General features: G+C 43.9%; 2 protein-coding genes across 5 annotated transcripts in view; one reads left to right on the top strand and one right to left on the bottom strand.

Moving 5' to 3' along the window:
• ADARB1 (adenosine deaminase RNA specific B1) overlaps positions 1-19,735 on the top strand; it is a 70,342-nt gene extending 50,607 nt beyond the window's left edge. For all 4 annotated transcript variants that reach the window (XM_064660109.1, XM_064660110.1, XM_064660111.1 and 1 more), the window contains 3 exons: positions 6,865-7,046; positions 12,528-12,706; positions 13,469-19,735. In XM_064660109.1, coding sequence (XP_064516179.1) covers positions 6,865-7,046; positions 12,528-12,706; positions 13,469-13,645 — 538 coding nt within the window. In that variant the 3' untranslated portion in view covers positions 13,646-19,735. The remainder of the gene's footprint in view (positions 1-6,864; positions 7,047-12,527; positions 12,707-13,468) is intronic.
• A 136-nt stretch (positions 19,736-19,871) lies between these two features.
• On the bottom strand, positions 19,872-26,867 carry POFUT2 (protein O-fucosyltransferase 2). Its single transcript, XM_064660113.1, has 9 exons — positions 26,689-26,867; positions 25,390-25,640; positions 24,692-24,836; positions 24,231-24,341; positions 23,382-23,448; positions 21,912-22,037; positions 21,166-21,346; positions 20,277-20,400; positions 19,872-20,041 (listed from the first exon to the last, which is right to left on the bottom strand). Exons 1-9 carry the CDS (start codon positions 26,865-26,867, stop codon positions 19,888-19,890), a joined length of 1,338 nt encoding a protein of 445 aa, XP_064516183.1. The 3' UTR covers positions 19,872-19,887.

Raw genomic sequence — 26,867 nt, 5'->3', positions numbered from 1 at the left:
TCTTCTGCTTTAAAGAAGAGAAAATATTTTTCTGATGATCTTTAGGTCTGTCCACTGGCCTTGTTTCGTGCTTGTTCAGGGTGGGAAATCCAAATGGAAGCTTGTAACTCAGTCTTCTTCTGTTTTTCCCCGAAAGAGAGGGCAGTTCTGCTCACCAGTTCTTAATCCAAGTGACACTGGCAATGTGAATTGGCCACTTTGATCTGTGGTGGCAGTGTGGCACTTAAATAAAATACCTGAGGGAAAGTGGTAAGAAACAACTACCTACCCAAGATGTAGCATCGTGTAACCTCTCAAACCAGGCTCACAGATGTGGAGCAAATCCAGGCAGTGCCAGAAAAACTGGGACGAGTCAGAGTTGTGTGGTTGCCTGCCTAGGTACAGCTACAAGGGGAAGCATTTTTTCTTGTCTGTAGCTGCAAATGGAACAATATGTTTGTGAGAAGGGCTACTGTCCAAGACCATGGACTTCTTGCACTTACTGATTTATAGTGTGGGCTGTGACCCAGTTGTAAAGATCTTGCTGCCTGTTTACAGAGTGGCTTATGAGGAGCACGGAATGGTCACGGAGATTCAATTAATCTCTTAAGGAAAAAAAGAGAAATAGTGTTTGAAGTGATGCCTCATGTATGTCAGGAGGCAAAGTGCTTTCTGGGGTAGTCCAGCACCTCACACAGTGATACCTTCTCTCCCTTGCCATCAGTTGCAAGTAAGAGCTTGTGATAAACAAAGTGCCTACTGAATAATTTTCGTTTCTTTGTAGTAGTTGTTTATAAAGAGCAGCTCTTTGAACTGTAAACACTTGTCAGGTTTTGTTTGGTTAGTTGCAGGAGGCTCTTGTTTTCCTGAAATAAATTTGGACACCAGTTCCATGTGGACACCATTGCGGGTCACCCAGTGACTCACCTCCTCCATGCTGCTGTCTGCATAAAAATTAGTGAGAGTGATACCAAGACATTTGATATTAACATCAAGATTTGTGACTTACTGCTGTTAGCCCACCCCATTTTTGCATTTTCTCTAAAATAGTGTGAATAACAGAATTTCTGTGCCTTTTGAGTTTAGAAAGTTCAGAGGAGAGTTTTTACCAGAAGCATATATTTTCAGCCTGTTTTACTTTTGGCAAGAGGTGAACCAGCACACCGTGAAAGTGTTGCTGGAGGGTTAAATTTTACTTACCTTTTCAGGTATCAAGAGTTGTGAAATCACCTGCATGTCATGAAGAAATCAATAGACCTTTTAGGAATCCACTGTAGATACCTCTGAGCCACATGGTGGTCCAGGGCAAAAATGTGACAACATAGCAAGAAAGGGAGGACTGCTCTTGATTTGGTGTTGGTCTCTGGTTTCTCTACTCTCTTTTTTTCAGTGTAGCATGACTGAGAACAGCAGAAAGATTGAGGAAGTGCATCCATCCTCCAGATTGTTATCAGCAGGATCTTTAGTAGTGAATATAGAATAAGAAAACCAGTGAGTGTGATAAATTTGTAAAATTCAGATTTCCCAGTGAGGTGCTCATCTATAAGACCTCAGGTGAGCACACTACATAGAGAGTATCCTCTGTGTAAATTCTCAGAAGTTGAACACGACTCACATGCATAAATCTGCAAAAGCCAAGGCTGGGGTTGAACCTGTAAAGGTGGTGGGATGTAGTTGTTTCAAAGAGCATTTCCCTGGACATCCCTCGAGCCTAAGATTACTTTGAGGATGAGGCAGAGGGCATGGCAGAACCTTGGTAATGGGAAAATCTGGGTTTTTTTGGTCTCCCTATAGCTAAGCATGCATGGGCAACTGGGAACTGTAGAGCAAAGGGGAGGTGCAGGGCACCCCAAGCCGTGCTCCCATGGAGGTGTCTTAGCAGCCTTTCTGAACTGAAGTAGATCTTAGTTTGCACCTGTAACTTTTCAGAGGGCTAAATTTTTCATGCTAAATGAAAATGTTCAATGAAAATTAGGGGGTTTTATTTAAGAAAAAGACTTTTTAAAAAAGTGCTGGTATAACTTGGTTGGAAATGTCTTTAACATTCCTCCTGTGCGTGGCATCTCCCTGCCTCAGCAGTGGTCCTGCAGTTGTTTGTGGAGCTGTACTGTCAACCAGACTGAAAAAACTGCCTCTTCAAAATCCAGGGTCACGGCTTTGTTGGTTTTTAACAATAAAAATAAAATAACAGACTGGGGAGGATCAAGGCGGTGATAGGCAAACTCTTCTGCGGCCAAGCTTAGTGCTGGGAAAATGATGGGGTGTAAAAGTACTTTACACCAGCAGCAGGTTGCAACATCCTTTAACTGTCATCCTCCTTCTCTTTTTTAACTGTTTGGCAGCAGTAGCTCATATGTGCAGGGGTGGGAATGCTGAACCTCCCAGTCCAAGTGCAGGTAGGGGCCACTGCAGTGTGTTGGCTGGCCCAAGGATAAAGGAGAACCGTGGCTTTGATTTGCAGCTTTTGCTTCCCTTTTCATGCTAAAGTACTTTGCTAGGTGAGCTTTAGAAATTTTGTTGCTTTGTCAGACATGGTAAGGCTTCAATGCCACCTCAGTGAGCCCCTGGTAGAGTGTGACCCTGAAGGATCTTCTATCTCAGAAAAGGCCAGTTCAGGATGAGTAAATAAATATGCCTTTGCTTGAACTTTCTGGCTTCACGTCAGGTTGCTGTGCATCCCTTGCAGAGCTGTAGACTTGAAGCTGAAAGAGTATTGCAGGCTGCCAAACACGTGGTGTCATGGGCAGAATGGAAACTTTGCACAAGGCTTAGCAGGGAGACCCTGCTGCTGAGTCATGAGGTACAGAAAGGACCCCCTTGCTTCCTAAACTACTTCTCAGAAAGGAGTCTGGGTGCAGCTGGATCCAGTCTTAGGCCCAGGCTTGGTTAACAGTTTATGTCTGAAGGATTGTGCAGGTGTGATTGAACCTCTTATGACTTTGTCCCACAGGATTAAGGATGGCAAACCAAATATCATGATATGAATAAATGATTTATTTAAATTGATTATGGTAATGATTAGACTAAAAGACCTTAATTAGAATTATTTACTACACAGTACAGGTAGCTATAACTACTTTTATAGTGCACTATTTGTTGAAGCAATTATATTAAAGTGAGCAAAACCAATTATTAAGTAGAGATTGATGTTACTCACCCATACTAATGATCATGGGCAAATCTCTTTCAGTCAGCCTTGAGAAGCTTGTGTTTTAAGTGCCAGTTTTACTTTAAGTTTTTTTAAGGTTGTGAAAGAAAATTCTTGTAGTCAGAATGCTCAGAATATGTTAAACACTGTCACAAGACACATTTTATGCTTAGCTAAGACAAGCATGTCAGGTGTTCCCAATGAAAAGGTTTATGCTGGAGGGTGTTGCCCTACTTGCTGAGGTGTTCTTTCCCATTGGCAAATCTCTTCTTTACATGCCTTACTTTAGGCATTTCACAATCTCTGTTGATGTGATGCAGCATTCCTGTGTTCTGCTCATGCTTCTTCTTTAACACCCAGGTTTGAATTTGTAAGCTAGATTTAAGTTGCTTCAGTTACTTAACTCTTTTCTGATGCTATTTTTAATGAGAAGAAAAAAAAATGCTGTTGCTTAATTGCTCCGTTAGGAAGACAACACTGACTTAAAATTTTTGGCAGTGCATTTTGCTTTTTTCCACTCTGCACCTCCTGGCTTGTGGTGAAATACAGAATTTGGCCCCTTAATTTCAAAAAAACTTGTGCTTTCAGTAGAGGTTAACACTAGATTGGCAGCATTCTCACAATCCATGCTTCTACACTGGAGGACGAGGCAGTTTTACCATTTCAGGAGGCAGTGCCTGTGGCCTTTTGAAAACCCATGTGTGGTGTTGGTGTAGTTTCTTCTCAGTTTACACCCATGAAGGTTGTTCCAGTGTATGTGCTAATGGAAGTGAGATATTACTGTTTGATATAAAGGAGTACGATATGAAAAAGGAACATTGAGAAAGTCTCTATGCAGTCCTTCCTTTTCTCACTCTGCTGCAATCTGCAGAACACAGGCACCAAGTCCTGTGAGGAGCATCTGAGGGAGCTGGAGGGGCTCATCCTGGAGAAAAGGAGGCTCAGGGGGGACCTTCTCACTCTCTGCAACTCCATGACAGGAGAGTGGGGCCAGGGGAGGGCTGATCTCTTCTCCCAGGTGACAAGTGACAGGACCAGAGGAAACGGCCTCAAGCTGGGCCAGGGGAGGTCCAGGTTGGATACTGGGGAAAAGTTTTTCACCAAAAGGGTGGTTGGGCACTGGAACAGGCTGCCCAGGGAAGTGGTAGAGTCAACATCCCTGCAAGTGTCCAAAGGGTGTGTGATGTGGCACCAGGGGACATGGTTCTGAGGTGAACATAGTCGTGCTGGGTTGGCAGTGGGACCCAGTGATCTTAGGGGGCTTTCCAACCTCAGTGATTCTGTGATTCATTTGGGTGTCAGGTTTTATCTCTGTGCTACAACCAGCTTCTGACATAAGAATACATTTCTGTAGACAAGTATATGTACTTTGGAAATTTTAACTATAGAAATTTAAAGCTAGTTTTATAAACCTAACCACCATCCAACCCTGCCCAATCAATATTAAGAGCTTGAGGCCTTGGCTGTAAGAATGGTTTCTCCAAACCCTGTCCTTGCATCAAGCAAGTTGCTGTGAACCCAGCATTCGTGAGCAAGTGCTGCAGTGCTGAAGGTGCTTCGGCACACCCCAGGAAAACATAAGGCCTGTGGGCAGTAGGACCAGTCCATACAGTTCACCTTGCAGAAGCTTGTTCAGGTGTCCACACTCCTCTCCTTTTCATCAGAAGAAGTTTGTAAGACAAGTGGTCAGCTTTCATTTTCTGTGCCAGAGGACATCACCAAGTGTGGGAGGCAGCGGCAAAACACAAGCTGTGCAAATACTGAAGTAAGGAAGAGAGTCTGGCAAAGGTTTTATTTAGGGGATGAGGGCTTGCCAGAGGAGTGCTTTGGCCTTTTTTGAGATATTCATCTGTCACTCAAACACTGGTCATGTAAAATGTGGTGTGCCTTGTCTGCAAGTCTCAGATACATTTGTAAGACCCCAGTTGCAATGCTCAGTCTTGAATTCCTTCCAGATGTTCCTTCCATAATATTACCTGTGTCTGTAGCAGTCCATGCTCTCCATGTAGGTAATACTGCAAACAACAAGAAAATATTATTGTGATTCATTTGGCACTTGAAATACCTCAAACCTACAAACTTCCAGTCATGATATGGTCCTTAAAAAGACATATTGGTCCTGGAAAGCAATAATTTTCACTTGATATCTTTACTCTGACATTTGGTTGCTGATTGTATTTTATGCAATGTTATCAATGTTATACAAAGTCTGCCTTTATTCCATGTAAAATAGACCTCATTTTTTATTAGCACAGAATTTTTATTCATTCATTAGTGCCAGCTTTTTTAATGACAGGTGAGTAAGTTAATGCACATTGCCTCCATTTTTATCCTCGGTAAAAATATGCAAAGAAATTGGTTCCTTGAATTGCAGTCTTTGTTTTACCCTTTTTTTTTGGCACATCCTGAAGCCAGCATGTGTAATTCAATTTTTGCAGTAGTGAAGCAGTTGTGATGCGCAGTTTCTAGCCTGAAATGATGCTGATGTGTAGCCATCCCAGCACAAACTGCAAGAATCACTGTTAGCAACATCCAAGTTACCTGCTTTCCTAGGGTAACCTTGCAGCCTGGTATACGGTGGGATTTTTAATAAGGACAACCATTCTGTGGGAGCCCAAGAGCTTCCATTGTGCTCCTTTGTTTTATCCAAGCACCAGAGGAAACTTCCCTGCTGCTTGTGTCTGGATGCTGCAGTTTGACTCCAAGACCAGGCTGGATGGGGGCTCTGAGAAACCTGGTCTAGTGGAAGGTGTCCCTGACCATGGCAGGGGGTTGGAATGGGATGGTCTTTAAGGTCCCTTCCAGCCCAAATCATTCCGTGGTTCTATGATTCTGACTGAAATATGCTATTTTCATAGTGCCAAGCTTTTTGCAAGTATTCCCCAGACAAATACAGAGAAAATAGTCTGCAGAAGATATTGAGGTTTTCAGAAGTACTCTATATAACTGTTACAGACAGATTGAGAGCCAAAGCTTTTTCAAATGAATGCAGCTGTCAAAAAAAAAAAAAAAATCAGGATTTTGCTCCTAGGCATGCTATATCCCTGCCACCAGACCTGATCCAGTGTAGATCACAGTGGTCCAGACAAGGGATTTTTGGTTGGAATATGTGAAACAGCTAAAGGGAGCAAAGAGTACATGCTTTCTTTGCATATTTTCAGTTTTCAGATTCAATCTTCTTCCTGACTATGGATATTGCAAGCCAGTGCATGTGTCCTTTCTGGCAGCAGGATGTGGAAACAGTTGGGCTAGGGTGTCAAGGACAGGTTTTCCCTTATGGTGATGAGGTGTGGAGGTCTTGCAAACACAATCCTTTTGCCCTGGGAAGGATGCTTTACCCCCTGCCAGGTGTCTTTTGGGGGGCAATAGCTGCTGTTTCTGAGAATCTCACAGTTTGGCTTTCTCCCACTGAATGATCCTGTCCATCTCTGGCACTAGGGTGCTAGAAAATGCATCACCAGACATGTTAGTGGGGAACTAAAGTTGTGGAGTCTGCTCCTGGCCTGTTGCTGTAGGTCATTTTACTCAGGATTACGCTGAGCATCCCCTAAGCTGATCTCTGAAATTCTGGCAGGTGTCACAGCTTATGCTACCATGGTCATGTGCCAGTCAGGAGAAAGGGTTAAAAATCTAGTCCATTGTGATTAACTGCTATTATGTCTGGCAGATGTTACTTGTTCCATTAAAAAGAAAGTGTTTTTTTGTTTTGTTTTGTTTTGTTTTTCCCTCCCTCTTAGGTGGAACGTATTGGGTATTCAAGGAGCCTTACTTAGCCTCTTTGTGGAGCCAATTTACTTCTCTAGCATCATCTTGGGGAGTTTATATCATGGGGATCATCTATCCAGAGCCGTTTACCAGAGGATAGCAGAGATAGAAGATCTACCACCTCTTTATACACTCAACAGACCTTTACTTAGTGGCAAGTATCTAATGGAGAAGGCCGTGCCGGTAACCAAGTCTGTTCCAGTAGCGATGTGATTTTGCAGTTCTCAAAACCTTGCAAACTGTGTGCTGTGAGTAAACTGCTTGCTGGTTGCAACAGAGAAGCTGTGGTCTAAACGTAATACAGACAGTCAGAAATACCATGGCAAGGACCCTTAAAGGTTGGAAAGAGCTGGGGGATGAATGTTTCGATGAGGCTTCGCATCGTTCCTGTCCGCAGCGTGCCCTACCAAGATGTGAGACGAGTTGAAGGCTTAGTGAAGCCTCTTCCCATCCGTGGAATAGCATGTTAGCACTCACTGTCACTTCTCTTGCGTGGCAGATATTTGTTGAGTGGTTCCATCATTAATCAGTATGCCAAGATAGACACAATTTCTGGATCAATAATCAACTCAGAATGGATGGGGATAACATCTCACCTGTCTTAAATTCTAAAATGGCTTGTTACAGTAATGCTGTGAAAGCTTTAAAACTGAAATCTCATCCTCCCTCTGATTGTGTGCATTGCTGTTGTGGCTTAACCCAGCCAGCAGCCAAGCCCCTGGCAGCCACTCACTCACTCCCTCACCAGCAGGACCAGGGAGAGGATTGGAAGGGTAAAACCCACAAAACTCGGGGGTTGAGATAAAGACAGTTTAACAGGCAAAGCAAAAGCCGTGTACACAAGGAAACTAAAATAAGGAAGTCACTCTCTGCTTCCCATGGGCAGGCAGGTGTTCAGCCACCTCCAGGAGAGCAGAATCCCACCCCACGGTGACTTGGGAAGACAAACACCATCACTCTGCCCCAGCTGAAACCAGCACAACTGCTTTGTTCTGTAGAGCTTAGCTTTTGGCATGTCATTGTTTTCCGAGGAAAAACAAGAAAAGCTCAGTATTTTAAAACGTTTAAAGTTTTACATGGATTTTTAAAATAGATGTAGGGAGGGAATGGGGAAAAGAGCATTTTGAACGACGAGTATTTCTTGAGATAAGAAAGGTAATTAATAAGGATTCCCTGATCTAGAATGTATAAAAATGTTAAGTAACGTATTTATCCTTATATTAGCAATTAAGCAACAGTTACAACACTCACTACCAAATATCTCTAATGGTTGTATGGCCACAGTAGATGATGTATGGACTGTTTCTGCCTGATTTAGGGGAATTTTTATCAATCCTTCAAGATGGCAGGTTTGGGGCAGAGTGGGAGGAGTTTTTGTTTTCCTTTTCACAGCGTATAACAGCACCTTGTCTTCTTTAAAATCATCTTTCTGCAATGGTGATATCATCTATTTGCTATGAAATAGCACCATCTGTTTAAACAGTTCAGCCAGGACTTGCTGAGCAGCAGAGAGAGTTCAGAAAAGTTCTCAGCTTTTGAGTTTTCACAAAAACGCACATCTCAAAAACGTACAGAAAGCTTCTTTAGGAGGTTGGGGGGGAGCACTATGTTGATGTATTTTATTTTACTAGCTCAGTCTTGAAGGCTAATCTTCTGACCTATGCTGTTAGGTTCAGCTGGGGCACTTGTGTAGCTGCCCATCTGCCCTTGGATTCATATATTTTTTAGTGTATTCTTACCTGGAATAAGCACTGCAGAAATACCTGTCCCTAATTCTGTGTTCCTTCTTGTACCACACACAGAGCTGTGTCTTATTTCTACCAGAGACATGAACCAAAACAGAAATATCTGTCTTTCCCCACTGTTCCCCCTGCTTAGCTGAGAAAGTACTGTAAAAGCTGGTTTTCTCCTTCTCATAAAACAAGTTTTATGTCTGCTGGGGCAATTGCATTAAGTCAAAGTTATTTTAACTTTGGGATATTGTTATGAGCTGCTAAAAATTGTCTTTTCATCATCTTTCTTTCTTTCGAAGAGATTTTTTTTTTACTTGCTGATTATCTTGTCACCACTGTAAGACCAAGATTTTAAGGTACAACCCATCCAGCCCAGTATTCTTTTCCACAGGTAGTTAGGCAGTGAAAAGCAAAAGGAAATATTAACCCTCTGCAGATATTTTGGGGAATCACAGTGGCAGTCTGCAGATCAGGGACATCTGGAGTCAGGTATTGAGAATCTTTGTGTTTAGAAATCCTTAACAGATCTTTCTTTGTCAGCTTCCGGTTCGGTTTTTTTAACTGGTTTTAACTTTTTACCATCTGCAGCCTCCTTGAGTAAGGAGGGGCTGTGGAACGTGCAAAGATCTGTGCAAAGGAACTTTCTGCTAATTTAATTAGATGTTCCTCAGTGCTCTGTGTGATCTGGGCTATAGGAAGTGGTCATGACACTCAGTTTTCTGTACCTCTGAGATATTCCTTCCTACATAAATCCTATTTTCTGCAAGCTGAAGTGTCTTAGTCTACTTTGTTGTTCCTTGCACAGAGACCCTTTCATGTAAGGATCATACCTTTCATTTTGCACTTCCATTTTTGTGCCGGTGACACCAGGGCAGCACCTGATACTCCAGGTAAAGCAGCAATACTGATTTATGTGCTGGCATATACTCTGTTGAGATCCTTGATCCTTCACTAATAATTCCTAACATTCACTTTGATTACTTTTGGTCCTTGAGCTGACCTTTTGGTAGAACTGAATATTAGAAACTAAAACCTCATTCCTGAATGCTCCAATCCTGCTCCAAGTCCAGCACTCCTCGTGCAACACTGCTTTGGGGTTTTATCTCATGTGTTTTGCCTAATATTTATCTGTGAGCAATTTCACCTGCCTTTTTATTGCCCAGACACCCAATGTGTGAGCTTTTTTCTGCTACTCTTTGCAATTCCTTCTCTTACTGACTCTTTAAAATAATTAAGTATCATCACCAATCTTAATCACCTGGGCATTTACCCCTGCACACTTTCCAGATATGCACAGAGCTGGAAGCTCTCCAGCTGTGTTGCCTCTTCACAAGGAGACCATCTTCATCCAGGTGTTAGTGAATTCTGGTTTTAATAGACAAAAATAAATCCTTCAGCAGAGGACCTTTGGGGATTTTTTGGCCGTTCCCATGGTACCTTATCCTCCTGTTCACGTTGGTATTTTTCAGCTCTCTATCTCCTTTTTAATGAAGCTCTTTTAAGCTCTGTCCTCAAAAAACTGTCAAGATTTATGATTTATATAATCACTGGCACAAAGAGCTGTGACCTTTGCTTTTGCTTATTATATCCCTTTATAATAATACTCAGCAATAACTTCTGAGCAATGTTCTCTAAATAGCTTAGTTATATCAGTTTTCAGTGGAGAGTAAAATATCTGACTTTCTATCCTAGTTTTCTTTCCCATTTCTAGTTTCAGCTTATTGTGCTATATTCGTGTCTGGATTTTGAGGGGGAAGATATGATCCACCTAAAATTTTATCAGATGCTTTGATTTTGAGATGCCCTTTATTCCCTGTCTGTGCTACCCACGATCCACCATCCACCATGAGACTCCTTTGCCATCTCTACAGGGTTACTGCATACAATTAAGTAGCTGAACGGGTTGTTGTTATTTAAATCTATTTGAAATTCTAAATCTGGGTCAGTTTTTCTTTTTTAGATTTAACTAATTGATCAAAATAACCCAAAGAATGGAATTGTATAATTGCAATGGAAGTGTAGTGCATATTCAGCTTCCTCATCTTTATTTGTGAGACTGGGTGTGATGTCACAAGTGTTTTGTAGTACTCAGTGACCTCTATCTGACCTTTATACTTATTTAATAGTGTATGGAATGAAAGCAAAGCTAATAGTATAGGTATTATTAGATTACAGAAAAAACAAGACCAAAAATTGTCATGTGGCAGCAATTTCTTAGCCCTCTTGCCTCAGTAGTTTTGGTAAAACCAACTTTTGTTACAATTCTCAAATTTTTCAGCTTATATTTTAAAAAAATGAGGGATGGTAGGGTTATTTGCTATCATTATCAAGTGTAAATATACAACACTTCAGTGATTGATATTTCAAAGTGTTTGTTTGTTTATTAAATGAGGAATTGATGATAGAAAGCAAAGTGAATTTCTCTGTGTCATTCAGACCTCATGGCTCTTGCACACTCTTAGTGCTGGGCCCAGAGGGGCCGTGAGACTGAGCCAGCTGAGCCAGTCCTGCTCCCAGGTGTCTGACTTTGTTAGATCGTTTTAGGTATCAGCTAGAAATGCATCCTGCTGTGTTGCTTATGTTCAATTTCCACAAATCCTCTAGATTTTATTAAGTATAGGGCTTGGCATAACCTTGGAGTAGATTTGAAAGAGGTTCTCGGTGAGAGCTGCGTTAAAGGAAAAAAATGGGATTTTTAGTTATTAGAAAGAACAAATTGCCCTACTGCTTTGCTCTCTGCTGGTGAGGTGACTGAGACATCTTAAACAGAGAGTTTTGCCACCTCTGTGATGCCTGAGGAGTCACACATGTACGGCAGCAGCTGCTGTGACCTTCAAGCACAATACTGCAGCCATTCTGTACGGTCCATCTTCGCAGCACTGGGCTGCTGTGGGGGAATAAATCCTGCCCTGGGCAGGCAGACGGCCTCGTTTTGCACTTGGGTTTGATTACTGGTGGCTTTGCTTCTCCATCCATAGAGGTGGAGCCATATTTGGAAGGTGTGACATGATTTAACACTTGAGCAAAATGATACGAGTCCTCTCTGGAGTCCTGTGGTTCCCTGGGCACGGTGTGCAACAGTGGGCGTGCAAAGTGGGGAAGCAGCTGAAACACAAATGGATTTGTGCTCGAAAACTCCAATGTCTGCCAGTTCTGGCTTTGTGCGAAGGGTGCTGAGGATGGGGCTCACCTTTATAGAATCACAGAATGGTTTGTGTTGGAAGGGACCTTAAAGCTTATCTAGTTCTAAGCCCCTGCCATGGGCAGGGACACCTTCCACTATCCCAGGTTGCTCCAAGCCCCGTCCAACCCAGCCTTGAACACTTCCAGGGTTCATATTTTCACATCCAATTTGAAGTGAGATAAGCAACATGCACCTGAATTCTTACATCAGAGTGAAAGGGAATTGACTGAAGAGTTATAGCTGCCAAACTCTCACAGTGTTGGCTCCTTGCTACACTCAGCTACTGAGTGGGCTCTGAGAGCAGCAGTTTCTTGAGCTGGAGCAGAACAACTTTTGTTCTGCTTCATAACTATTTGCTGGTTAATAATGAATTTGTTCACTTGCAAGACCAGATCCTTGTGAGGAGGATATGGCAAGGCACTCCTGTTACTGTCCCCATGAACACTTGCCACGGACCTCTCCATGATCCCCTCCAACAAGGAGGCTGGTTTCTCCAGCAATGCACACTTGCCCTGCTGGGAAGGACAGTAGAGAGCACTTTAGCCAGGATAAGAATGAGATGTCCATGGTGCTACCACCACAAGTCGGTGAGAAATCTGCAGGAGAATGCCCTCAAAGGGCGGTCTTACAAACAGATTGCTCCCCAACCAAAAAAAAAAAACAAGAATAGTCAATAGTTTGTATGTGTTATTGTCCTTAAACATCACTTTCCTTTCAGGTATCAGCAATGCAGAAGCCCGTCAGCCAGGGAAAGCCCCAAACTTCAGTGTGAACTGGACAGTAGGAGACACTGGTCTGGAAGTGATTAATGCCACGACTGGCAAGGACGAGCTGGGCCGTGCGTCCCGCCTGTGCAAGCACGCGTTCTACAGCCGCTGGATGCGCATCCACGCCAAGGTACGGCCCCCAGGCTGCCACAGCTCCCACTGCCCAGTGAAACATCTCTGTGTGCTCTCGGGGCTCAGAAGCCACTTTGTGAGCCTGTTTTAAGCTAAGCCTGGTGTTGGAATCACAGCATCATCAAAGCCAGAAAAGATCTTTAAAGTCATCAAGTCCAACCATCAGCACAGCACTGCCATCGTGTTCACTGTTAAACCACTTCCTCTAGTGCCACATCCACACTTTTTTTTTTTTTTTTTTTTTAACACTTCCAGGGATGATGACCCCACCACTTCCCTGGGCAGCCTGTTCCACTGCTTTACAACCCTTTCCATAATTTTTTTTCCTAATACATAATCAAAACCTCCCCTGGTGCAACTTGAGGCCAGTTACCTACTGCCCCACACAGTAACGTAAAAGAATATGTGTTTGTTAACTTACTCTTTAATGTGGTGCTGTCTGGTCCAAAATGCATACCCCTTGGTTTATAGCTGACTAAGCAAAGGATGCTGTCTCCTTTGAATTTGCCTTCTCATTTTTATTTATTTGGAAGGATAACCCCATTTTCACTGCAGTTGAAACTACTGAGGTTTTCCTTTTTCCTCTCAGAAAGAAAAGCTACCAGAAAGCACGTCTGTGGCTTTTTGGCCTCAACCATTTTGTTTGGTAGATCCTTACATTGTTTTAATATTAGTATAATTTGAATAACTCAGTCACTCTCAAACTGTTTGGCTTAATAGGGTCTTGTCTCTCTTCTTTTCTTGTCTGTAATCCCCACAGCTTTCCTCCAGCTTGCGCTCAAAGATCCTCAAGCCCAACCTGTACCACGATACCAAGCAAGGAGCCACTGAGTATCAAACTGCCAAAGAGTGTTTGTTTAAAGCATTCCTGAAGGCAGGACTTGGAGCCTGGGTGGAGAAGCCCATAGAACAGGATCAGTTTTCACTCATGGTCTAATTCACAAACTGCACATCACTTTGGTAAGGGAGTTGTTCTGGAAATTCCTGGTGTCCAGCATTGCTTTCTGGCATCTCCACAGCCATCAAAACATCTTTTTGCTGTTTGGAGTTGGGTTTCTTTGGGGTTTTTTTGAAACTTCACAGTAACTGTTTCTGTTTCGCCTGAGTAATGAAACTCAATGATGATCTGACACATAATTGTATATTTTGTTATAGGAAAGTAATTTCTGGTGTATTTCTAGAAATACTTTTGCTGTAGAAAACCTGCAGTAAGGCTGTCCTTACTGTATACAATGACTCATTTTTTCTGGGTTAAAATAATTTCTTTTTTTAATTCAGTGTCATCAAGTGCATGAAGAAATTAAAAGTTTCTCTAGGTTTTACACCACACTTTTAGGAAGTAGCTTAATTTTTTAAAAATAGGTGACAAAGCTGATTCTACTGCTCTGTTAACTTGTTTTTGAACTGCAGATATTTTTAGCACATAGACAACAGAGCCAGAATGGAGTCTGGACAGCTAGTTTTTTCCCAATTCCTTGCTCTTTAAAACCAGCTGCTGAAAATTTCATGTCTTCGATGTATGTATTTATTAGTCTGTGACCCAGTTTTTAACATGCAGCTTTTTATTCTGTTTTTAAAAATACATTTACCTCCCATTTACACCCATTGTGAAGTCTTCATTTTTTTTTACCATTGTAAACTGGAAACAGCAAAAATAATTATTTGTAAGTTAAGAAGTTTAGTCTGTAATGTGCAGAAGCCTATAACGTTTAGAAGTAGGTGACTTGTATATCCCAGGAACTCATCAGAAGACAACCTTAACTGTAACAGTAATGTGACAGCTTAAAAAAAATTTGCTCGTTTTAAGGGCACTAAGCCTGAATTGCCAAAACCAGTCCCCTGTTGGGTATTAATGAGAAACTCTTGGAATGGACAAAAGAGTTGTTAAAACTTATTTCCTGGGCGTTATATCTGCTTTCACCCAAGTTGTTGTGTCTCTGAGGTTTCGTTGCCTTTTGGCTTTACATGTGTGATGGGCTTCATGAAGCTAACTGGGTGCACTCATTTGTTTTGACTGTTACTTTAAAAAGTGTTTTTCCTAAAGGTGTAGACACTTCTGCTTTATGTCAAACTGTAAGATAGAAGCGGAATATTGTGAGGTCCATTCGATGAACTGCTGTGCAGGAGGAGTTCTCAAAACCGCTTTTTAGTTCATGACATCAGTGGCAGATGAGGTGATGTGTGGTACGGGACGTGTCCAAACACATCCTGTGGCTCGTGCCCATGGAGGTGTCACCTGTGCTCTCTGAAGATCATCTCAGAGACCCTCTGTGCTCCCTGTGCAAACCAGGGGATGCTTCACGGCACGGGGCTTCTCCTGACCAAACCAAATCCGACCAAACCAACACTCCAGCTCTTGGTTCCTGTTCTCTGCCTCACTGCCCCTTCCCTGTGCCACGCAGGACGTCAGACCAGCAGGCTGGTCCGTGCTCTGAAGTCAAGGGTTGCTCATAGGCCCACATGGGGCCGGAGGTGCAGGTGGAGCTGTGCCGGTGCCTCTGCGGAGCAGTGGAGCGGAGCAGGAATCGGTTTAGCCGCATGGCCAAAGCCTGCATGTTGTGGGGCTGTAACTGGAGCCAGGTACCTCAGCCCCAGCACCTCTGGGGTTAGCAAGTACCTGGGGTGTTGGAGACTTTGGTGTAAAACCACTTTGGGATGATCACGAATGCCAAGACGTTACTGCTCAAGTAGGAACCTATTTTCCACTTCAAGAAGTGACCAGACATGAAAATCACTCGTGCATTAGTTGAAGCCTCAGGGTTAATGTCTTGGAAGTAAGGCACTGAGGTGCCAACAATACATTTGGGTGATTCTATGGATAATAGCAAGCACTGCTCTGGGAGGGCAAGAGAGTCTGTGACCTAGGGATCCCCTCAGAAAAGTCTGATGCTTCCAGAGGTTACTGCCTTTTCCAGCTGCCAGGGGGACAGGCTGCAAGAGATGGGCTGTGTTAATTCACCCTCATAGGTGGCTTCAGTTACCCTGTCTGCTTCTCATTAAAACTAAAAGCACTCCCATGGCCCCTGCAAGCCCAACAAGGCTCTTGCAGTCATCATCCAACTGAGGTGTACACTGACCTATTCCAAAAGGAATTTAAATGCATGTGGTCAGATTTTGTAAGCACTGGGGCATTGGCCTTGTCTTGTTCATGTGGCAGAAGTTCTGTTTAGGGGCTGTAGTTGAGTATGGGAATGTTTCTGCAGGGTGGAGGAAAAGCTGTTCACACCATGTGCATTTTCTCAAGGTCATTACTGCTCTTAGGTGAAATACACATTTTTAAGGGACTCATTGAAATGTTGGTGTCTCTCTGATTTTTTGAGGACTAGAAAAGTAGTGACTCAAACTATTTTTTTTTAATGAAGTCAAAAATATGAGCAAAATATTTGTTTTATTATAGACTTAGTTTTTTAAGCTGTTTGAATGAACAATCAGAATTAAACTGTAAAGGAAATACGTTCCATGCCAAAACCTTTTGACAAAGGAGTGGTGTCAGGTTATTTATGAGGAATGAGTTTTCCTGTTTATAATTCTAGGATTTTAAAAAGAAGTTTTCCAGGGTTATGTGCAATCCATATCTGTCTTCTGGGAGTCAGTAAAATACTGCTTGGCTTCCTTCAATCCCTCGTTCCTTTTTGTGCAGTTCACACACAGAAGGCAGTTGGGAGGGTTCCCTGCAAATCACTATCACTGAGCAAGAAGGGATAGTGATGTATATAATTTCAAGTGACTGCAAAAGATAAGGCAACTTAGCCTCTGGCAGTTGCCAAATTTTGTGGGAGACCAGCGCTGGAAGGCTGAGGGGTCTGGAAAGCTGGATGGGTGGGAGCTGGCCTGCACAGGGGACTTGTACTGCTGCTCTAGGAGCTGCTTCTGTTCTTTTACTTCCCCCCCCTTATTTTTGATTGAATATTTATATAATTATTTTGATTGAATATTTATATAATTGTAATTGAGTGTTTGTCTCAGGACCTTCAAAGGACTTAGAGCAACAACTTTAATGTTGATGAATACTTGAAATCTAATTTAAGATGTTTTTTCTCCAGATGGCAGTCTGGCTGTAGTAAAGTTTGTAGGTTATGAAAGTAGGTAATTTTAAATATAGATGTTTGAAATATATATATATATATATACATATATATATATGTTATGCAGGATCATTTTAAGAAAATCTGGGCCTAAAGGTTAACACTTGAAATATCGCTTATGGCTGTACTCAGGACCTGGTAATAACTGTAGATTACTTCTTACTGCTTGTGTCTGAGTGTTTCATGTAGAGCCTGTCAGCCACACTTCTCCCCCAGCGGTGTGGATGTCGCACAGGTGGTGATGGGAATGGTGACTCCACTTGCTTAGGGATGTGCAGCAGTGGGGTGTCTGGACAGCTGGCAATTCTCATCTTCTCCTTGTCTTAGAGAAATCTTTTCATGGCTTGTTACTTCATAGGAAGCTCAGCGGTAGAAGATTTTTGGGTGCTGTTGCTCTAAATCGAAAATAACTTGCTGCTGAGAGGGTGAGGATCTCAGAACTGGTGTTGCATTTCATCAGTCCAGTTCTGAAGACAGGCTGGGAGAGCTGGGGGTGTTCGCCTGGAGAAGAGAAGGCTCTGTGGAGACCTTAGACCCCCTTCCAGTGTCTAAAGGGGGCTCCAAGAGAGCTGGAGAGGGACTTGGAACAAGGGCTTGGAGTGACAGGACAAGGCAGAATGGCTTCCCACTGACAGAGGGTAGATTTTAATTGGATATAGGGAAGAAATTCTCCCAGTGAGGGTGGAGAGGCCTGGCACAGGTTGCCCAGAGAAGCTGTGGCTGCCTCATCCCTGGAAGTGTCCAAGGCCAGGTTGGATGGAGCTTGGAGCAACCTGGGCTAGTGGAAGGTGTCCCTGCCCATGGCAGGGGGTGGAACAAGATGGTCTTGAAGGTCCCTTTCAACCCAAACCGTTCCATGATTCTGTGATGTCCAAGAGTGCTGTCTACCCCAGGGAAAACCCCAAACTCACCCTGCTCTCAGTGCAAATATGCATGAGTTAAAACTGTTGGTTCAGAGTGTTTGGTAGCATGAGGCAGAGCCTGTGTCATGGAGAAGTGCTGCCTTTGGAAACCAAGCTGTGTTTAAAAAAATAACCAGCCAGGAATTGAGAATCAGGTCTAAGAATTGACTTAGTCACAGTCACCACATAATTAAAATTTTGGGTTTTTTAAATATCCATGGTTTTTAAAATAGTTGATTATTGCCATTCCTTAAATTTATGTTTGGAAGGCTCATGCTTGCAGAGAAGCTACACTTTGCATTCTTTGCATTTTTATCCTTATAAAGCTGTCCACTGTGAAAATTATCCCAAAGTTTACTGGAAAGGAAGAAGAATTGCAATTCAGGGATACAGTCAGAACAAAAATGTCTCATGTCGCTTAAAACCTAAAAACCCGCAGAAATAAAATGTATAAAATACAATTATCCTGTCTCAGAATCACCGTGTGGTTTTTGTTGGGTTTCTTTATCTATTTGTTTATTTATTTATTTATTTCCTAATAGGAAATGTTTTCAGTTGAGCTTAAAAGATTCCTGTGGGGAAAGGAGGTAATGTTGATCCTAGAGCTAACAGAGGCACAGGTTTTGGTAAGGACACAAGGAAGATTTCGGAAGGGACACTGAACTCTGTGCCATGGGGCTGGAAGGGGACAGTTTCCCCCTGTCCTACTGGTGGCTCAGTGGGATGGATGTGCTCAGCCATTGCTGAGTCAGCATCTGATGGAAGCAGGAGGAGGAGGAGAGAGAAATTGAAATCGCTGCTCTCTCTAGTTTCTAATGTAGAAATGATGGCACAGGATGGGAAATTTGCTGGAGAGGCCCTTGTGCAGGAGACATGGGGAGCATGGACCAAAGGAATTACCCACTTGGCTTGCTGCCCTTCCTTTATGCAAACAACTGGTCTGGAGTATTTCCAACAATTTTGGGTTGATTCCCCGTGCAAGAAAATCATGTGGGTCTCTGGGCAGGCAGGCTGGGTATTTAGAGCCACCAGCTGGGGAGGGTGTTTCATCACTAGGCAGGTTTTTGTCCCTAAAACACACCTGGGGGGGATGGAAATCAGTCCCTTAGTACATCCACTGGCGTTGTGTGCCTGAGCCAGTATGGTGCTTCCAACAAAACTGCTGCTTCCGTCACTTCTGTTGAGCTGGGAACGATGCAAACCAAGGGGGGCTGCGGGAACCGAGCTGGGGCTGGAATCCTGGACCTGGCAGGGCTGTGGGGAGCAGATAGGACACGAGTTCCTTGTTGGGTCATGTCAGTGCATGGTGTTCTTTAGAGCCTTCCCAGCCAAAGGGCTGTCCTGTCGCCTGTGAATGACCGGGCGGTTAATTGCACCGGCAGCATTTGCGTAGGCAGGAATGAGTCCTGGGGGTAGTTGTGTTTTTGTTTTCTTCAGTCATTCCAGGAAAGACGAATTGAGAGCCGTGTTTGCAGCCAGCCTCGGCAGATGGAACAGTTTAAGGAATATCTGTTCTCTGGAGGGAAAGATCCACAGTCGATGTCACTGCACTGTTTTCACATTTTTAATATTGTCGTTGTTATCATACCAATATCATTTCTGTTGTAGTTTGACTGAGGCATCCTTAGCAAATTTAGGATCAAAGGGGGGTGTGTGTGTGAATATGTACTTATACAGACATATATATATATATATTGCTGTATATTATTTGCATTAAGCAGTTATTCTTCCCCCATCTTCCTGTGTGATAGTGCAAATACATTGGTTTTACCTACCTGGTGTAAGGATATTAAAGAACACTCTCAGACGCTGTCCTTGACACTTACTTTCTCCATTCATAACCCCAACTTCGAAGACGAGACCTTGTTATACCTCTGGTTTGTTGCTTCCCTTCCAGCACTCTTGTTCCTCTCCCAGTGTCACCACTGAAGCACAACCCATTGGTTGATTATTCTAAGCAATGACTGTTTTGCATACTACCTTGCTTTGTTTAAGTAATGTTTGTACAGAGATTTCAAAAATATAAAGAGCTATATCATTGCTAAGTTTCATCATTATTTTTTTTTATATCAATATTGCCATGGCCTAGTAACCGCAGCGGTAGTGGATCCAGGGTTGGACTTGATGATCTCGGAGGTCCATTCCAACCCAGCTGATTCTATGATTACTGAAGCCCTTGTATTTCTCTGTATTTAATAGACAATTTTCCAGTGAGTTGGCTGCTCACAGTTTTTCTCTGTTTCACCACAAAATCGGTTGTAAGTTGTTTTTGGGTCAAATCCCAAGATCTCTCTTTCCTCATGGATTCGGAAGGAAAATGTTGAAACTGAGGTGCCTATAAAATACCTGTGAAAAAGATCAGAAAGGGTTTGTGAGGGGGACCAACTTTACTGTTCATTGAAATGATGCAATAATGAAATGATCATTATACACAATATAACTATTATACATCTATTATATACATCGCAATTATATATCTTATATGATTTGTAAAGAACTACAGCTGGGCCAAAAATCATATTCAGTTTTGTGACAGTGACATTAAGATTTGGCTCCTCAAATAAAAAGTCAGGTTCACTACCTTGCATGTGCACAAATCCACTGGTCAATCACGGCCAAGCCCCCATCCTTATAGAGTTCCAGCTCCTCCCAAGAGGGTTCAAACCTCACCATCTCAGGCAGCAGTTTCTTGAGCAATTCAATCTCTGAGAAAAGGAAAGACACAATTTTATCTTGACATTATGAAGAACAACCCGCTGCTGCCACGTGATGTGTTTGAGAAAACCCTGGGTGAAGAGTTACAAAGCAAGTGACACCAAAATCCACCGAGAGATTTTACAACACGGTAATTCACAGAATGGTGGGTGGGGAGGGGAACCGGTGGGGCAGGAACACGGTGCTGAGGGGGCCAATTCTGAGGACACGGGGAAGTCTGCAAGAACAGATTAGTCCCATTAGCCTCACTACAGGGCGGGTGTACCGAGAGGCCTTTCTTGGCAGCAAACTTAAGGCTGCAGGTGCCATGCCTTGCAGAGTTATTCTAACATCATGTATCGAAAGAGATCCCTCGATACTACTGGGATGGGAGTGCAGCCCTGGGATAAGGACTGGTGGGGGAAAGCCCACCATTGTGGGTTTCTAAGCCTTGACCACACACAGCCAGGGGCTGGGTGGGAGACTTCAGAGGACCCTTCCTACCAGAGAAAATGTGGGATGGAAGAAAGAGGAGAAGGAATAGGCAAATTCAACTCACAATTCCCCACTGTAGAGACTGTCAAACCTTCCATGGGAAATACTAAATGAATGGTTTGATACCAGCTACTCAAGCTGGAAGGATACAGCTGCCCAGACCTGCTCAATTCCCATTCGGTGATGGAGGCATTGATCCCAGTCGTTTGTAAAAGTGAAGTGGTAATGGCAGCACTCATTGTCAGAAGTTACCAATCCTGAAGTGAGTGGGATCTACCTACCCTCCTCGACAGCATCAGTGGCTACAAAAACTTTTTCAAGTTTAAGCATCTCCAAGAGGCTGTGGATTTTCTTCACTGCTCCTCGCAGGGAAGGCACATCTTCTCTGTGACCCCAAATGAAGTCCTTCCTTCTGAGGTGAACCCCAAGGTATGGACCACCTAGAGCTGTGCCCGTCTTAACCTACGAGAGAAAGACCACTAAACTTTAGAACTTGAGAGCGCCACTATACATTCACACCAAAAAGGCCAGAATGCATCATCTCTGGATAAGGCACTGAATCACTCCAGTTGCAGAAGGAAATTTCAAAATAAGGACTGGGAGTAGTTTGGGACACTCGTTGCAACGTTTTGATCTCCGGATGGCCTGCATCACACAAGAGAAACTAGAGCACAAAGTCTTTGTAAGCAAAAACTGCTCTCCTTGACCAAATAAATCCTCAGCTGGCAGTTTGCAGCTGAACTTCCCACCCACTCGTGACGCTGAATGCAAGAAGCAATTCAAGTTTCCTTTACCGAAATGAGGGCAGCAAAGATCTGACACCCAGAACCAGGCACCCCTCAACAGACTCCGTTAACTCATGGCACACGGGGAGAAGGTGCACAAGGAACATGCCTGTCTGCCCTGGTGTGAGCAGGAGAGTTAGACTCACCTGTGTCTTCCAACACGCCCTGCAGCACACAGCCAGGAGTACACAAATGAAGTAAAAATTACATTTCTTATGGGAAACAGACTGTCATGATTTTACCTTCATCTGTGTCCAGTCCTCCTTGTAATGAGTCCTGTCTGCCTCATCCGTGGATTGAAGATACTTCCTTCTAAACTCGTCTCCCACCACACGGAGGTGTTTAGCAAACACCATGCTCCGACGGGTCTGGGGGAATAAGAGCAGAGGCCAAGTCAGAAAAAGGGAGAGCTAAAAATGAGAAATGGAGATAGCTGCACATACACAGCACTTCAGAATGTGGTAACTTCTGGCACGTCCATGCAGCAATATAAGCAACAATTTCTACCCTTTCATCCGAGACATAACTGTTTAATTCTAATTACAATCACATTTATAGCACCAGGCAGTATTGCTGTGCCGAGCCTCTCCCAGGCACAAACCACTCCCCTGACAGCAGCTGGTCTGTGTGGACACTTATTTTGCAACAGCATGTGTAAAAGAGAAAACAGGTGAATGTGTGAGCTCCACTGATACACTTCAGGAAGTGTGTGCTCTCTGTACCTGGTTCCCCTTCTCTTAGAAGAATATGTTTCAAATCTACATGTCTGATACTGCCACTCTTTCCATATTTCTCCCTTTTTGTCTGCAAAGAAACAGAGAAGGGAGAGATGCTTCTCAGAGGGGTATGGAAAGAGAAGAGGCCCTGGGCCCAAGCTGCAGTGAGTGACTTTCTGTTTGGACATCAGGCAAACCCACTGAGGCAACATCTAAAGTGCCACTGCTAAGAATGTGTGTTATGGATCCATGTGGATTTCAGGTCTGCTTTTACAGGACTACAAGTCAGACTCAAAAATGATCTGTGGGCTGCATTTCTCCGTTTGGAAAGTCACTCTCAATGAAAAGTACAAGGTTAGAAAACTACTGTTTGGTCCATTTCTGAAAAATATGCTATATCCCAAGTGAATAGCCAGATGCTCACATCTTACAAGACTGAGGTCTGTGTAACTTGTTTTGTAGTATCATAAGAGTCATTTTCTCTTAGCAGTTTTAATTATATCAAGCACTCCACATAATTTTCCTGTGGCTAAGCCTTAACTTTTTCTTAAAACTTTTAGCATAGGAATTACTTTACCATACACCTTTGGGAGGTGACCAGTTACCTTGAAACCCATGGGAATTTTGCCATTGAAGATGATGGGGAGAGAGCTGGGACAATACTGAGCACTTCTGGGAATTCTTTTGAAAAGTCTAACCTTGAGGTTGACTAAACAAGAACTGCTCCCCTCTGACTGTAGATGTGTTGTACAGGGGAGGGCCTTCTAAGCACCATGCCCTGCAGCACTGGGTCTTTAGGGACAAAAGAGGACAAATTCCTGTGTTACATTAATCCACAGCAGCTTGAGGACCATCTCTAGCACATCTTGCTGAAACATAAGACACAAGTAACTTCCAAGAAAAGAAACCTGAGGCAAAACTCAAGGCCACAGAGGTTACTGAATATTTAGCAGAGGCAAGTAAAAAGTCCAGAGAAGCTAACTGAAAAATACTCACATTCCAGTAATCTTTCCCTCCGTAGTGGTCATGAAGAAGGTTTTCAGCTCTGTCTAACATCACTGACCTATTAAAAATGGTAAAACTGCGTGCAGTTCCCTTAGGAATAGAATTTACATTACACCATGTGTTTATACATTTGCTAGGATAAAGCACAGGCTATGATCTGTTTGCAAAGGGAGCACAGGGAATGAGGGACAGGCTGCCAATCTGTTCTCTAGAAGGCAAATTGTGACCCACAGCCCACTGGAGGGAGAAGGGAACCGTGCTGCCACTGGCCAGGATTAAGGTGGAACTCCTACAACAGAAGAACATTCCTGTTAAAAAACAGCACTTTGCTTCCTCTGCTCCCCGTGGGAGATACTACAGATCCCCACTGCTCTCATCAGAAAGATGAAACTTGCTGCTTGCCTTCTCTAAACCCAGCTCACAGCACTGAGGATGGATGCCACAGGAGACCAGGCACTGCACCTCCCCATCCGAGATCCCGGCCTGAGAAACACCGATTCCACTCTGTTTATTCCCTCTTGACCCAGCACCAGGTAAAGAGTAAAGGAGGGAAAGGCAAACACAGGATGGCAAGGACATTTAGCTACCTGAGAGAGAATTTAAAGGAGCTAAAGGCTATTTCCTCTTACATTTTAGCGCTGTAGCACTTCACCGAATTCACAGTTAAGCATTTCTGACAGTGTAAATCCCTTCTGTAATGATTTCAATGGTTTACAGCAACTCAGCGATGAAGTAGCACAACAGTGGGATACAGCCTTTAAGTTCCCCCTGCTCTTCACACCTGGCAGTGGGTTTGTGGGCACACAAGACAACAATGAATAGTAAGACAAGGCAACTCACTGCGCTGAAGTGTTCTTCAGAAGGATGGGCGCCACAATGGAAGCAGATCCTTGGACAGACAAACAAGAGACGGTTAGGCCTCGTGTTTCCTCGTAACCCCAGAACCAGCCCCTAAAAGGGAACACCAAGGATTGGTTCGCAGGCGTGTATTTTAAATTAACGTCATATACGTGACAAAAATAATAAACAGTACATCCTGTAAAGACAATATATAATGCCAGCAAACCAGCCACCTCCTTTTTACAGTTTTTGTGTGGAACAACAAGTTTCTAAAGTTAGATTTTCTCATATCAATACACCTTATTATTTATGGTTTTTTTTTTTTTAAAAACGTGAACCCCGAGCATTCAGGGATTCACAGATAACATTGCAACAACCACACCAGTCTATTCTGTTAAAAGCAGGCAACTGTCTCACTGAATACCACTGAAAAGAAGATCAAAAGGACTGCTAGATGTTACCTGTAGTACTCATGTTTGTCCTTGGAATACATCAGCTGATCAATGCATGGCCTTTCATTGATTTTTTCTTCCCATGTTCCTTCTTTCCATCCTTCTGCGTAGCCTTGTAGCACATAAATCTGTTCAATAAAGGGCCCACCTGACTCTGAGCAGAAGGCAAAGCAAAGGATTTGTGAGCATGAAAACCCACACGAGAAAGGTATGAACTAGCATCACTTGCAGTTAAAAATCTGCTAGAAACGCCAGTATGACACTCCTCTCTCTTCCCTGCTTTCTCTCTAAAAAATGGAAAATAAATTCTGTGTGAGCCAGAAAAGTTGAAAGGGTCAGGCAGTGTGACCACCTGTTACTCCCACCCAGCTCTGTATGATGTAATGTGCCAAACACAAAGGTGTGACCATGGCAGTGCAAATCTATGGTCAAAACCAGGCAGAAATCTCTGAATTTAACCACACGTGTTAACTGTCTGTCTCTGGGGACCATAGGAAGTTGACATCAAAGAAGTTACGAAATAACTGGATTATTTCATCCTAGCAGTTTTGTAACTCAGTAAAACTCCTTCCCAGCCATTCTCTCACCCCCTCAAACCTTTTTATTATTTCACATATAAGGCTAAAAGCCCTCTGTAAGGACAAACCTGCGAAGAAACCATCTGAAATATTTAGTCAATTGTAGAACTGCACGATCCTATACTCCACCTGCAAGGAACTGCTCATATTCAATGACAGGGATGTTCCTGTTGAGGCTTGGGATATCAAAGAACTCAGACCAAGGGATCCGGACCTGAAGGATATCGGGGCTCTGCCAGTGATAAAGCCTCCCCCAAGGAGGCAGGACTAACACCCAGTTTTCACTTTTCCGCAGGGTCTTTACAAGGGAAGCAATGCGAACGTAGACGTCTCTGCGAAGGTTGAACCCTTCGGGGGGATTTACATCGTACAAAAGGTATCTGGGGAAAACAAAGGAATGCCATTACTTTGGGGATGAGCTTGAAACTTTTACGTGGTTTACATTTACCCCCCTGATCACATGATGCAAACTCTGTTGGGATGGAAACTGTTCCTCTTTCGTGAGTTTGTGGCACTCAGAAGGTGGAAGGAGAAGAAGTAAGGGAAGGCAGAGCAGCGTGTGCTGCAGGGGCTGGGAGGGCCACTGTGTTCTCCTCACAGGGCATCATCAAGGTGGCACATGCCACGAGCCTTTCCTGCAGTGGGGCAGGATGTGGCGGGCCAAGGAGAGAACCCCTCAGACATCTTGCTCACCCTGAGAGCAACGTGGTGTGTGTGGTGAGAACAGTGAAACTACTGGCGTGTTACCCAGGCTAATTCGTGTGAGATGAACATAAAGGCAGGAGGACACGTTCCAGAGGAGCAGGGGAAAAGGGTGCAACTGGGAGTTGGTGGGTTCCCTTGACAACATCTTCCAGAAACGACCCAAAAAAGCACTAGCAGGTGAAGGAGGCCCTTTACCAAATCACAGTTCAGAGACACAGCGGGTCACCTGCACAAGGGACCCACCATGTGCCCTCGGGAGACATGAGGGGCATGTGATGCTGGTGGGCAGGATCGACCTGGGGCTGGACACGGTGGGGGCCAGTGGTGCTGCCACTTCTCATGTTAGAAATACTATAACTTTCCTAAATTTTAATTAATGGCAGCTGGTGGCTAGGTTTCTTTGCACAGACTCTTGACAGTTTGCTCTTTAAACCACTGAAGCTTTGAGTTTCTCTGGACTAGCTCCAATAAGCTTCAATAAACAAAAGCCTGAGGGAGGTGAAGATTGGACATCGGGGATCTTAGATTTGCGGTCCACTAAAGACATGTCGGAGTAACCAGAAAATACAGAGGAGATCAACAACGACGTTACAGCCTGATAGTTGGGAACCCTCTGCCTGAGGAAGAATGGTAAGAGGACCAAGGAACGCGGACTAAATCAGCACTTAAAAGGCTTTGTTGGAGGCTTTTCGCTTCTCCCCGGCGGCGTCCGGCGGCGCTCACCTGGTGCGCGGGGCGGTGGCGGCGGCGGGCAGCGAGGAGGCGGCGTGGCCGGCGCGGAGGGCGGCGGGCGGCGGCTCGGGGGCGGCGGCGGGCGGCGGCGGCACGGCGAGCGCGGCCAGGCCGAGCAGCAGCCGCGGCAGCGACGAGGCGAGGCGGCCACGGGGCCCCTGCGCCGCCAT

This window comes from Pseudopipra pipra, chromosome 7, assembly GCF_036250125.1.
Source record: "Pseudopipra pipra isolate bDixPip1 chromosome 7, bDixPip1.hap1, whole genome shotgun sequence".
NCBI lineage: Eukaryota > Metazoa > Chordata > Aves > Passeriformes > Pipridae > Pseudopipra > Pseudopipra pipra.
Note: the sequence above shows the minus strand (reverse complement) of the source record. Positions and strands in the feature narration are given on the sequence as shown.